General features: G+C 44.8%; 1 protein-coding gene across 2 annotated transcripts in view; it reads left to right on the top strand.

Annotated features, from left to right (window-relative positions):
• The window catches only part of LOC140197829 (polyamine-transporting ATPase 13A3-like), a 129,278-nt gene that overhangs the window by 12,124 nt on the left and 103,471 nt on the right, over positions 1-13,683 (top strand). For both annotated transcript variants that reach the window (XM_072258305.1, XM_072258304.1), the window contains exons 2-4: positions 7,228-7,307; positions 11,630-11,723; positions 11,953-12,126. In XM_072258305.1, the coding sequence (XP_072114406.1) occupies positions 11,673-11,723; positions 11,953-12,126 (225 nt within the window). In that variant the 5' untranslated portion in view covers positions 7,228-7,307; positions 11,630-11,672. The remainder of the gene's footprint in view (positions 1-7,227; positions 7,308-11,629; positions 11,724-11,952; positions 12,127-13,683) is intronic.

Below are 13,683 nucleotides of genomic sequence, written 5' to 3'. Positions count from 1 at the left end.
TCCCTATTTGTTGAATACACAAAGTTTGAAAGCACTGAATCACCGTAAGTTCCGAGGCTTCTTTTCCCGTCAACCCTCGCCAAGGAGAGCTGGAGTCCTGTGTTCTAGACTGGGCTGCCAGTGACCTAGTGCGAGGTTCAGAGGTCAGATGGAGGCGGAAGGCTGCTCTACCGTGCACCGTACGACTGAACTCAAAGCTGGCCTCTGGCATTGGACATTGTTCACTATCAGGAGTACAAAGACCTGGCTTGATTCTCCAGCTTATCTTCAAAATCCAGACGTCTGATTCAAATATTAGAGGCATGATTCCTTCCCTCTCCCAGTTAAGAAAAAAATTCCTCCTCATCTCTGTTCTAAAAGGACACTGCTCTATTCTGAGGCTGTGTCCTCAGGTCTTAAACTCTCTCACCATAGGAAGCCTCCTCTCCACATTCACTATATCAAGGCCTTTCACCATTCGATAGGATTCAATGAGGTCACCCCCATTCTTCTGAATTCTAGTGAATACAGACTCAGAGCCATCATGCTCTTCATATGACAAGCCATTCAATCCCGGAATCATTTTCCTAAACCTTTTGCTGGCTTGTGTGCCTCAACGACCCAGAGAGCTATGTTAGCTGGGGTCAGGGCTTTCTGCTTTGGCTCTTGCTAGCGTCACTAATGCCAAACAGGTCAAAGGGTAGAGGCCAGACTAAGGTCCACCAGTCCTCCAGGTTTGGGGGGGATTCAGCTGAGGGTTAACGACCCTGACTGATCAAGAACAAAACTGTTATGGAAACAGCAATGAAGAATCCTTCTACGTCAGAGTACGATGGTATTCCTGAGTCTCCACCTGGGACTTGCATGACTGACAGTAGTGAAAACTGGGTGGAAGCTACTAACACGATGAAAGAAGCCCTGAACACCGCCAGCGATGGAGGACATTCATTGCTGCCCTGAACACCACTGGAGTAACAGGCAGTAAGTACAGTCAACTATATGAAGAAGACCAGAGGCATGCTTGCCTTCATAGGTCAGGGCATGGGAAATATGGCGGGGACGTGTCGCAACATTGGTAAGGTTGCATCTTGAGCACTGCGAGCAGTTCAGGTCGCCATGTCAAGGAAAGATAAGATTACATTGGAGAAGTACAAGTGGTTCAGATTCAAATGGTTTAAGTCTAAGTCTCTCCTGTCCATCTACTTCAATTTTCAATTTGGTATCAGTGAACGTAAACAGTATGCAACCTGAAATTCTTACTCTTCACAGACGTACATAAGAGAATGACTGACAGAAAAATGATAGAACCCCAAAGCCCTCTCCCCATCCCACGCACAATCAGCTGCAAAAACATAAACTCTCCCCCCACTTGCAAAAAATCAATCCCCCCATCACCCACCACACAAGCAATAGCAAAGTCCCCAAAGAGACCGTGATCTAGAGTCCAGTAAAAGCTGTTGTCCATCCCAACACTTCGACATCTCACTAGTGAGGGAGAGAGGTAGTTGGTTCTGCAGCAAACTAGAGGGGAAACCAGCAGCACCAGAGGAGTTTCACCACTGCTTTACCTGGTTTCGAGGGTTTTATTTATGGGGAGACATTACATAGGCTGAAGTTGTTTTCCCTTGGAGCATGAGTTCCCAATGTGGGGTCCATGGAACAAATAAGGCTGAAGTTTGGATAGGTACATGGATGGTAGGAGTATGGAGGGCTCTGGTCCTAGTGCAGGTCAATGGGAGTAGGCAGTTTAAATGGTTTGGCGCAGACTTGATGGACTGAAGAACCTGTTTCTGTTGGCACAAGAGGAGAACATGGACTGACATGTCAGAATGTTTGGCCACAGGAAAGCTCTGCTTTGACGGATGGAGGGGAGGTGCTTGAAGTGGTCCCCCAATTAGGGTTGTTGATAAATGGTTAGTAGGAGAACAGTTTTTCAATAGCTCAGGACATTAGGACAGAATCAGGTTTATTATCACTAACGTGTCATGAACTTTGTTTTGTGGTAGGACTATAAATAGAGATCATGGGTTAAGGGTGAATGGTGAAAAGTTTAAGGGAAATATGAGGGGAAACTTCTTCACTCAGAAGGTCATGAGACTGGAATGAGCTGCCAGCGCAAGTGGTGCACGCGAGCTCGATTTCAACGTTTAAGAGAAGTTTGGATAGGTACATGGAGGGTAGGGGTAAAGAGGGCTATGGTCCTGGTGCAGGTTGATGGGAGTACGCAATTTAAATGGTTCAACGTGGATGGACTAGGTGGGCTGAAAGGCCTGTTTCTCTGCTGTACTTTTCTGTGACTCTGAACAAGATAAATAAATCAGAAAGAGGATAGTGAGGTGGTGTCCATTCAGAAATCTGCTGGAGGCGGGGATGAAGCTGTTCCGAAAACACTGAGTGCGTGTCCTCAGGCTGCTGTACCTCCTTCTTGATGTCAGTAATGCGAAGAGGGAATGTGCTGGATGTTGGGGGGTCTTAATTATTTGCTGGGATATGAAATTACTAGATTACAATTAAGAGGTGACTAGTGAGGAGGTGATGGTGGAATAGAAAAAGCTGTTTCTAAAGCATTGAGTGTTAGCCAGCTGGTGGTAGGTGACAGCTGGAGTGGGGAAGGGGATGAGGAGTTAATTAGTGAAAGAGATAACAGGCTGGAGAAGAGGGAATCTGATAGGAGATGACAGAGGACCATAGAGCAGAGGGAAGGAGGAGGACCGCCAATGGGAGGTTATGGGCAGGTAAGGAGATAATGTGAGAGAGGGAAGCAGGAAGCCCTGCCTTTTTAATTCCTCTGGCTTGGCTTTTAAATTGTCCAAATATTTGGTCGTTCCCACAATGGAACCTGAGCCCCAGCCCTACAGTAGCGACATCCTAAACTTGTTATTCCCTTCGGTTCAAGAGCCTGATGGTTGTGGGATAGTAACTGTTCTTGAACCTGGTGGTGTGGGTCCTGAGAGTAACTGTTCTTGAACCTGGTGGTGTGGGTCCTGAGAGTAACTGTTCTTGAACCTGGTGGTATCAGGTCCTGAGAGTAACTGTTCTTGAACCTGGTGGTGTGGGTCCTGAGAGTAACTGTTCTTGAACCTGGTGGTGTGGGTCCTGAGAGTAACTGTTCTTGAACCTGGTGGTGTGGGTCCTGAGAGTAACTGTTCTTGAACCTGGTGGTGTGGGTCCTGAGAGTAACTGTTCTTGAACCTGGTGGTGTGGGTCCTGAGAGTAACTGTTCTTGAACCTGGTGGTGTGGGTCCTGAGAGTAACTGTTCTTGAACCTGGTGGTATCAGGTCCTGAGAGTAACTGTTCTTGAACCTGGTGGTGTGGGTCCTGAGAGTAACTGTTCTTGAACCTGGTGGTGTGGGTCCTGAGAGTAACTGTTCTTGAACCTGGTGGTGTGGGTCCTGAGAGTAACTGTTCTTGAACCTGGTGGTATCAGGTCCTGAGAGTAACTGTTCTTGAACCTGGTGGTGTGGGTCCTGAGTACCTGAACTAAGAAATTCACAGGAGAAATACTTACACAGGAGTGTTGTGAGGCTCTGTTGAATAAGCCTCATGTTAATCTGTAAAAGTGAACCAAAGAGTAATATCATCTGTGTTTGCATATAATGAGTCAATGACTGTGTAAACATTACCCAGCAGGGTCAATATTTAATTGGTTAGGAATGTTGGATTCCCAACTAAAATATCCCAGAATCCCTTTGAGCACAGCCAGGCATCATAGGAGGGGACTTTTCACTTTTAGTTCAGAGTATTTTGTGGGGGTGGGGGGGGGGCGGAGGAAGAGTTCAAGGGGATCCAAGTTAAGTTAATTTTTTCTATATTAACTAACATCCAATCTAGGATTAAATATTGAGTAAGAGCCATGTTATGTTTGAATAGCACAATAAAGTGACATCCACTGGCCCTCTGAGATAGATCCTAAAAAGGGTAGGCAACCTTAAGCACAAATGATTTTCTAGCATGCGTTATTCATTAATTTGAGGCAAAGCATAACTAGATGTATTTAAATGGATAATTCCCATATTTCAAATTTTTTTATGGCATTTATCTGTCCCACCGTCTGCTAATTAATATGCGATCTGGCCCACAAAAATTTGCCGACCCCTGTCCTAAAAAATCCCTCTCTAATTTCAAAGAACAAAGCATTTACAGTCAGTGGCCACTTTATTAGCTACACTTGCTCATTAATGCAAATATCTAATCAGCCAATCATGTGGCAGCAACTCAACGCATAAAGCATGCAGACATGAACAAGAAGTTCAGTTGTTGTTCAGACTGAACATCAGAATTCAGAAGAAAAGTAATCTAAGTGTTTTTTGACTGTGGAATGGTTGTTGGTGTCAGGTGGGGTGGTTTGAGTACCTTAGAAACTGCTGGTTTCCTGGGATTTTCACACACAGCAGCCTCTAGAGTTTATAGAGAATAATGTGAGGAAACAAAACATCCATGAGCGGCAGTTCTGTGGGCAAACTGTTAACGAGAAAGGTCAGAGAATGGCCAGACTGGCTCGAGCTGACAGGAAGGCAACAGTAACTCAAGTTATCATGTGCTATGACAGTGGTGTGCAGAAGAGCGTCACTGAACACACAACACAACGAATCTTGAATTGGATGTGCAATAGCAGAAGAAGACCATACCGGGTTCCACTCCTGTGGTCATTTCATTAGGTAAACCCCTGTACCAAATAAAGTGGTCACTGAAGGTAAATATTCTCCATACTAGAAATCCCTTTTGTTTTAAGTTTTAGAGATACAGCAGGGCAACAGGCCCTTCCTGCCCAGAGTCCACGTTGCCCAGTTTCACCGATGCGACCAATTTATCTACTAACCCCTATGTCATTGGACTGTGGGAGGAGAGTGGAGCATCCTGTGGAAAACCATCCGGTCACGCAGAACGTACAGACCCCTTACAGACAGCGTCAGCTAACTTGTGCAGCCACAAACTGCTTATAGGCAACAGCAGATCCTTATAGACAAACTCCTTACAGGCAGCAGCAGCAGATCCGAACCTGAACCTGTGTTGTGATTCCGTTGAGATAAATTACATGCTGCTGTGCTGCCCAGATTTGGATTTTCTTCTAATCGTGTGATCTGGTGTGGGGATGGGGGTGGGGGCTCTACTCCACAGGATTGAAATAAACTCCAGAGAGTTGTAAATTCAGTCAGCTCCATCACAGGCACTTGCCTCAGTAGTATCAAGGCATCATCAAGAAGTGATACCCCAGCAAAACGGCATCCTTCATGAAGGACCCCCATCACCCAGGTCATGCCTTTTTCTCATTGCTACCATCAGGATAGATAGATATACTTTATTCATTCTGAGGGAAATTGGGTTTTGTTACAGCCGCACCAACCAAAAATAGAGCATAAATATAGCAATACAAAAACCACAAACAATCAAACAACAAATGCAAACTATGCCAGATGGAAAATAAGTCCAGGACCAGTCTATTGGCTCAGGGTGTCTGACTCTCCACAGGAGGAGCTGCACGTTCGATGGCCACAGGCAGGAACGACCTCCCGTGCCGCCCAGTGTTGTATCACGGTGGTACAGGAGCCTGAAGACACACACTCAGCGATTCAAGAACAGATTCTTCCCCTCGGCCATCAGATTTCTGAATGATCATTGAACCCATGAAAACTACCTGACTATTTTTTTATTTTTGCACTATTTATTTAATTTAAGTATTTATTCTATATATACTTACTGTAAATCAGTTCAATAACAGTAGGCGGTTTAAATGGCTCGGTGTAGACTAGATGGGCCAACGGCCTGTTTCTGCGCTGTCCTTCTCTATGACTCTATATAAGCCAAAGAAATGTACCTGCTGTTATAGGGGCTCAGGGAAGGAGAATGGTTACTGTCCTTTCCCAGAATAGGAAAGTCTGTTATTGGAAAGCATGGGTTTAAAATGGTAAATTTTCAAAAGGGAACCTGAGGGACAACTTTTTCATACAGAGGGTGGTGTTAATGTGGATGATCTGCCAGAAGTGCCACATTTGGATGGGTACAAGACAGGAAAGGTTTACAGAGATGTGGGCCAAATGCAGGCAGATTGGAGTAGCTCCTAGTGGCATGGACGGGCTGCATCAAATGGCCTGATTCTTTGCTCTGTCACTTCATGACTATATGTATGTTTATTGATCAAGAAAGGTCTTGAGATTGGATGATGGGCGTAGCTTGTTCCATACTCGCCTGCGGCAGTGGTTCTCAAGGTCCCTTTAACTCATTGGGGCCTGCACCCTGCACTCCCCAGAAACGTATCTAGTTCTGTTGCCCTTTAAACACACCGGGACCCCATCTCCCACTCTCCCATCAAATGCCCTGTCTCCCGCTCTACCTCTCACCCCACTGGCGCCCCATCTCCTGCTCTGTCTCTCACCTCACTGGGACCCTGTTCCTCTCCCCTTACTCATTGAAGGAAAGATTGGGCAGTGGGAGTGGGGAGGGAACCAGAATTGAGGCAAGGCTGGGTGTGTAGTGGAACTGAAACAAAAAAAGCATGCTCGCATAACGGATGGGTTCTGATCTGGAGTGTAAGGGTTTTCTGAACTGACATCTGACCTTGACGAATGTTTTGAAGCCGGGACTGACCCCTGCACTGTTGGCTCACTGAGGTTTGATTTGATGGCCATAATGGGTCCAATCTCTTTAATTTGATTTAATAATTTCCCCTGTCCAATTCGCTATTCCAAGGATAGGCGAGGATCTGCACTTGTGAAGTTGCTCTTGGAGTCTGTGGTTGTTTTGAGAAGTGAGGCCCATTGTAGTCAAACAGGACTCAGTGTAGTCCATCGTCTCACCAGACTTGTTAGAGGCCCTGGGGTTGTGCATTGTGGAGAGAAGGAATTTGGAGCAACTTCACTGTTGGTTGAGGCAATGCCGATGATTGTGTCCACAAAAACATTCCAGGAATCTGTCAACACAAACAGCTGCACAGATGATGAGGCTGGCATTGTCTATTTATAGCCTGCGGGACCTGCCTCTCGGATTTGAGACCAAACAGGTTGGTCAGTCGAAGGGACTTTAGCCAGATACACTGCAGAAGCAGCCAACTTTACGCAGGTCGGTTGTACAAAAATGGCTGGCTTTCTGGAAGTGGCCACGGCAAAAGGTCCAATCTTTTGGAAGTGACCATCTTTTGTAGAAAGTTCAAGAGAGTGGCTGATGCCTCCTCAGTGCTAAGTGGGGCTAGCAGGTAAACCTGCCTGATAGTGAGTGGATTTTGTGATCGTGTTTCTCTGTACCTCTCGCAGGCAACTTCCGACTGAGTTCTCAGGAAAGAGTCTGGGACATACAGTGGCAGCACTTCAGCTGACAGATCAGAAGCAAGGGGGTAAGTCCACCAGTGGCAAGACTGCATTCTCTTGCCACCTGGTACGTACATTCTCCTTTTCAAGAATTTCTCTGAGTTCTCGTACTGAAACTGCTGAACTGACGCAGAAACCTATAGAGTCACTTTCAAAGGCTCTACAATTCAGCATTATTTATTAATTTTAAAAATTTATTATTTGCCCAATTTGTCCTCTTTTGCATATCAGATGCTTGTTAGTCTTTATTGTTTTTCATAGATTCTATAGTATTTCTTTATTTTCCTTCGAGAAGATGAATCACAAGGTAGTTTATTGTGAGATATATGTACTTGGATAATAAATTTAATTTGAACATTGAGCTTTGATTCAGGCAGTATGCTCTAGATCACCAGAGCCTCTGTGTCTACCAGACCATTCTCTGCAAATTCTTCCATCTTCAATGGGATCCCACCATTAGGAACATCTCTCCCTCCCCCTCTCTCTCTTTGCTCTCCATAGGAGTCATTCTCTACATAACTTTCTTATGCCCTCATCCCCCACCACTGATTTCCCTCCTGGGATTATCCCTGCGACCTGTTGAATCTCTGTTTAATTTCTGATCTTTGGGATTCTTCTGGGAGTCAAACATGGCGAGCAGTCTTATTTCCAAGATCTCAGTTTATTTTAGAGTACAAACAAACATACAAGTATTAAGCAAACTAAATAAAGAGCTGAGAAATCATGCTGTGAGGGGAATTAGTGCTAAGGGGTGTAAGACAAAGAAATAAAAGGTGGTGCTTCTGAAAAATCTATCACTTTTATAGATAAGATAAGGGAAATTCTTAATAAGTTACATAATTAAAACAATTACATCATGAGGGTAATGTGCTAATACTTGTCCAGTCGTTAAGTCGGGTCCGACTCTTTGTGGCCTCGTGGACCATAAGATCCATAGGGTTTTCATGGCAAGATAGATTGCCAGGCCTTTCTTCCACACAGATACGGCTGTTGCCCAGGCTGGGACCCAGCTGGGTTTGAACTCAGGACCATCTGCCTTGAAGTCCAGTGCTGATGCCACTACACCACCATCCGGCCCCAGTGAAAAATGAGAAGGGTGATAAACCGTTAGTTTAGCTGCTATAACGCTTTCTGCCAGTGAGTGTGAAAAATACATGAGTTTTGTAAAATGTAAAAATCTTATAAGAAGTATTTTTTTAAAGTAGTTGCTAACAAACTGTAACAAATGTTACACCTCCGCTCTAGTCCCCATTCAGGTCCCTAACAGTTCTACGAGGTGAGGCAACATTTCACCTGCGACACTGGCAGGTGAATCTGGCGTACCCAATGTGGCCTCTTTACATCAGTGAGACCCAATGCAGATTGGGGGACCATTTTGTTGAGTGCCTTCGCTTATACACTGCAAAGGACAGGATTTACTGGTGGCCACCCAATTCAATTCGACTTCCCATTCCCATTCTGACATGACTGTCCATGGCCTCCTCTATTACCACCATGAGGCCAAAATTAGGTTGGAGGAGCAACACCTCATATTCCATCTGGGTAGCCTCTGACGTGGCATGAACATCGATTTTTCTATCTTCTGATAATTAATTTTCCCCCCTCCCATCTTCTTTGTTTTTTCGTTCCCAATTCAGGTTACCCTGTTACTCCTTCTCTTTTCCTTACCTGCCCAACATCTCCCTCTGGTTCTCTTCTATTTCCCTGTATTCATAGAGTCATAGAAAAGTACAGCACAGAAACACCTAGCCTGTGCCAAACCACTTACACTGTCTGCTCCTACTGATCTGCACCCAGACCATAGCACTTCATACCTTTACCATCCATGCACCTATTCAAACTTCTCTTAAGTTGAGCTTGCAAGCACCACCTACACAGACAGCTTGTTCTATACTCTCATGACCTGCTGAGTGAAGGTTTCCCCTCATGTTCTCCTTTCACCCATAACCCATGACCTCTAGCGGCAGTCTCACTCAACCTCAGTGGAAAAAGCCTGCTTGCATTTACCTATCTATACCCCTCATAATTTTGTATTCCTCTATTAAATCTTTTCTCATCTTCTACACTCCAAGGAATAACGTCCATAAAAGTCATAGAACACCATAGCACTAGAAAGCTTTTGCTGAAAGAAAGGGTGAAAGGTGAAATGTTTAAGAAGGACATGAGAGGAAACTTCTTCACACAGTAAGAGTGTGGAACAAGCCAGTACAAGTGGTGCATTCAAGCTTGATTTCAACGCTGAAGAGAAATTTAGATAGGTACGTGGATTGGAGGGCTATGGTCTGGGTGCAGGTCGATGGAGCTAGGCAGATTAAATAGTTGGGCTCAGACTAGATGAGCCAAAGGGCCTGTTTCTGTGCTGTACTTTTCTATGACTATCCCCTAAGAGGACCACAACCTTGTCATGGTTTGGAGGCTTGCGTGTCTCAGTGACCCAGAGAGCCTTATTGTCTGTAGTCAGCACTTTATTATTTGGCTGTTAGTAGGGTCACCCATGCTAAACAGGTCAAAGGGTAGAGGGCAGACTAAGAGTGGTTCACTAGTCCTCCAGGTTCGGGGGTTCAGCTCAGACACAACAACCCTGACTGGTAAAACAAAACTGTTCTGGTAACAACAATGAAGAATCCTTCTACATTTGAGTGCAGTGGTATTCCTGAGCCTTCAGCAGGGACTGAAGTGACTGATAGTAGTGAAAACCAGAGAGGAATCTACTGACATGATGAAGGAAGCCCTGAAAACAACCAGAGATGGAGGAGCTTCATTGCTGCCCTAAACAGCAGCGGCGTAATGGGCAGTAAGTAGGTAGGGTATGACTCCGTGGAGAGCATTGGGCTGGCTGTGGATAGATGCGGCTAGGCGGAAAAGCAGGTTGTCATGAACTAGATGGACTGATAGGCCTGTTTCTCTGACTCTGTGACTGTCATCGATTATATCCATATTGATGACAGAGAACACATGAGGCTTCATTTGCTGGAATCTGGAGCAACAATCAATCTACTCGAAGAACTCAATGGATTGGGCAACATCTGTGGTGAGAGCTAGCAACTATTGACGTTTCAGGTTGGGCTGAGAAGGAGGGAACAAGAAAGAGAAATGTAGGATTTTGACCCAAAACAGTGACAGTTCCTCTACCCTCACAGGCACTTGGGATGGATTGATTTTTGCAGTTGGTGGTGGGATATCAAAGAGATTGAGAACCAGTTGAGCAGGAATCTTCACTGATTGTATTGAATGGCATAGTCTGTGTGGCTCACTGCTGCCTAAGTGCTGTGTGTTCTATGTTATTATGGAGTGACAGGTAAACCCAAATTGTGTAAGAATTGCCGACGTCTTTACTAGCCAGCAATGTTCCCTCTAATTTTTTTTACAGCTGCGTAGACTAACCATTGCTCTGAGCAGGAAATTTTTACGCAGCCTGAAAATTGCATGGCACTTTAAAACGGCTTTGGCATTCATCAAGCCAGCAGTTTATAAACAATGAGCAACGAACTTCCATTCTGTGTTTATTGTTACAATTTGTAAGTGTTGTGACTTGAAACACTGACAATGTAAATACATTGAAGCTCTAAAATATAAGGTTGTGGTACATTTATTATTTAGAAAATTTATGGATTACATTCACAAACATAATTACAGGGTATTTCAAAGGTATAATAGATTTCAATTAACATAGATTTCAAAATTATGTTAACATAGATTGCAAAATGATATTAACAATTTCAAAATTTTATTAAGATTAAGATAAGATAGATACTTTATAGATCCCAAAGGAGATTACAGTGTCACAGTAGCATTACAAGTGCACAGATATACAAATATTAGAAGTGAAGAAAGAATAAAAAAAATAAGTTACCTCTAACAGTCTAACAGGAGGGGGTTATATTAAAGAAAATTCCAGCTGTGCGGCAACAAATGCTGTGTGCATGGGAGCAATTCAGTTACTGCGCGGCCACACACACAGGCAACTTAGATGGAGAGATGCCAGCCAGTTATCTTCTGAGAGGGGACTCTCTTGTGCAGGTGAACCTGAGTTTCAGTATCAGTCTGTACAATTCTGGACCAGATGTCACAGGTACCACCATCATCCATTTCCCACACGAGACCTGCTGTTCTGTGACTTCATCCAAAAACACATTCTGCTGTAGCTTTACAACATTATACTTATTTTTCCCCCTCTCCCCCTCTCCCCCTCTCCCCCTGAGTTGGGAGGTGGCGGTAGCCTACCTTGTGCAACCTGCTCTTCTGAATGTCCCTTAGGAGCTGATGTGAGTCACCTGTGGCACTCTTTCCCTTGGGGTCTTGGGTCAGCTCCCACCCTGCCCCCTGATTTGATTCTTTCTCTCCCCAGGGCTACACCCTTAAGGGCAAAGAGGGGTACGACCAGGGGACAAATGGAGAAAAAGGAGAAGAGGTACCTCAATGCAGACAGTGAGGATGAGATGGTGAGTTATGGGGCCCTTACCTCCACTCTATTCTTATCCTGGCCGATGGGTTGGGTTGGGGTTGGATTGATGTTTAATAGTGTAAGATAGGAGGAGTTTAACTGGGGTGGGAGGGGTTCAGTTTGTAGGGGTTTGGTTGAGATTAGATTGAGGTGGGAGGCTTGGGTTGATTGGCCTGCAAAGAGGAAGCTCCAGCCATTTGCTGACCAGCTGTACTTTGCCTTGGCAGGAGGTGATTGGTTACCGGCCCTGCTGGTGGAAGATCGGTCTGGTGGGGGTAGGCACACTGTGTACTGGTGGCCTGCTGCTCCTCTTCCTCTACTGGATGCCCAAGTGGAGCGTCAAGTGCATGTGTCGGGAGGTCTCGCTCAGAGAGGCTTCCGTGCTGCTGCTCTGGACCACGGTGAGTGACCACTATTGCTTCCCACTGCCGTGACGGCTTTAAGAATGACAAGACACATGGTCGAGTGTGTTTTTCTGTACTTCCTGCAGTTGTTCCCCACCTCATCTCTGCAGAGGTTGAATGCAAAATCAAAGCTGACACTTCTAGGCAAAGAAACGTTGACTCTGTCCTTTCTCTTCATGGATACTGCTTGACCTGCGAAGTGTTTCTAGCATTTTCTGAGCATGAGATTCAGCAGATCAGGCAGCCTCTATGGAGAGGAATAAACAGTCGACATGAAATATTTCGGACTGAAACTTTTCATCGGGACCCTTCAGAGTCCTAATGAGAAATTTTGGCCCAAAATGTTGACTTTTGATTCCCCTCCGCAGATGTTGCCTGATCTGCTGAGTTTCTCCAACAGTTTGCATGTGTTTCTCCAGCATTTTCTGGTTTTTGTTTCAGATTTCCAGCTTCTGAAACTTTTTCAAATAGATATTCCCACTAATATGTTGCTAAAGTGAATGTGCATCAGTGGCGTTGTTAATTCAAGGCCTTGTCTCCTCTCTGAGGTGGATGTGAATAACAACTGTTGGATCTCTTATTTTCCGATCCTTGGGTTCTTCCTGGGGTCAAGAATGGCAAATGGTCATAACTCTTAATGATCGTTTATTTTAAAGTTTAAACAAACGTACAAATAATAAGTGAAGAGCTGAGAAAGAAAGCAAAGAAGAGGAAAGTAAAAAGAGAAAAGGAAAAATGGCGCCTCTGAAAAATCCATCACCTATCAGGAATAACAAAAAATCCTTAGATAAAAGTAAATCTATCCCTGGTTGCGCAATTACATCACGTGGGTAACTTGCTAATACTCAGCCAATGAAAAATGGAAAGGTATATGTAACTGCGAGACCACCTTCTGCTAGTAAGTGGGGACGAATCACCACATACTGTATTAAAAAGGTACAAATTATGATTAAGCAATGACTTTAGTCTTACAATAATTCATCTAATATCTTCCAACACTCCCCATGGCAACGTTTCTGTGAAGTACTAGGGAGATGTTTCTGGTCAGACACTCAGAAGATTGAAGCCACCAGGATCTGGACCTGCAGACAAACTCATGAAGGAACTAAGCGGGTCAGGCAGCATCTGTGGAGGGAAACGGATAGGCAATGTTTTGGGACAAGACCTTTCATCTAGACTGGAGAGAAAGAGGATAGAGAGTAGAGAGACTTTTATACTAGCTGTCTCATCCCTCTTCCCCCCTCAACTTCTTCTTGAGCCCTTATCTGCCAGAGTAGCGTAGTCCATTGATGTCCAAAGTTGACGGTTTGGTTGTAGTTCAGCAATGTTTCTCTAATCCATTGTATCCACTGTGCAGGGGATTGGTCTTTACAGCTTCACCAGAGCCCTGTTGGCCAATCTTAACCCATTTCCACCTCTCTCAACAGAGACGTAGGATTGGAATTTGAGAGACCCTCCCCCCCCGACTATCTCCTCACTTTCTTTCTAGTCCAGGTGAAGGTTCTCAACCTAATATATTGACTGCCCATTTCCCTCCACCACAGATGCTGCCTG

This window comes from Mobula birostris, chromosome 5 (genome assembly GCF_030028105.1).
Source record: "Mobula birostris isolate sMobBir1 chromosome 5, sMobBir1.hap1, whole genome shotgun sequence".
NCBI classification, from domain to species: domain Eukaryota; kingdom Metazoa; phylum Chordata; class Chondrichthyes; order Myliobatiformes; family Myliobatidae; genus Mobula; species Mobula birostris.
The sequence above is the reverse complement of the archived record's forward strand: the minus strand, read 5'-3'. Positions and strand labels throughout refer to the sequence as shown.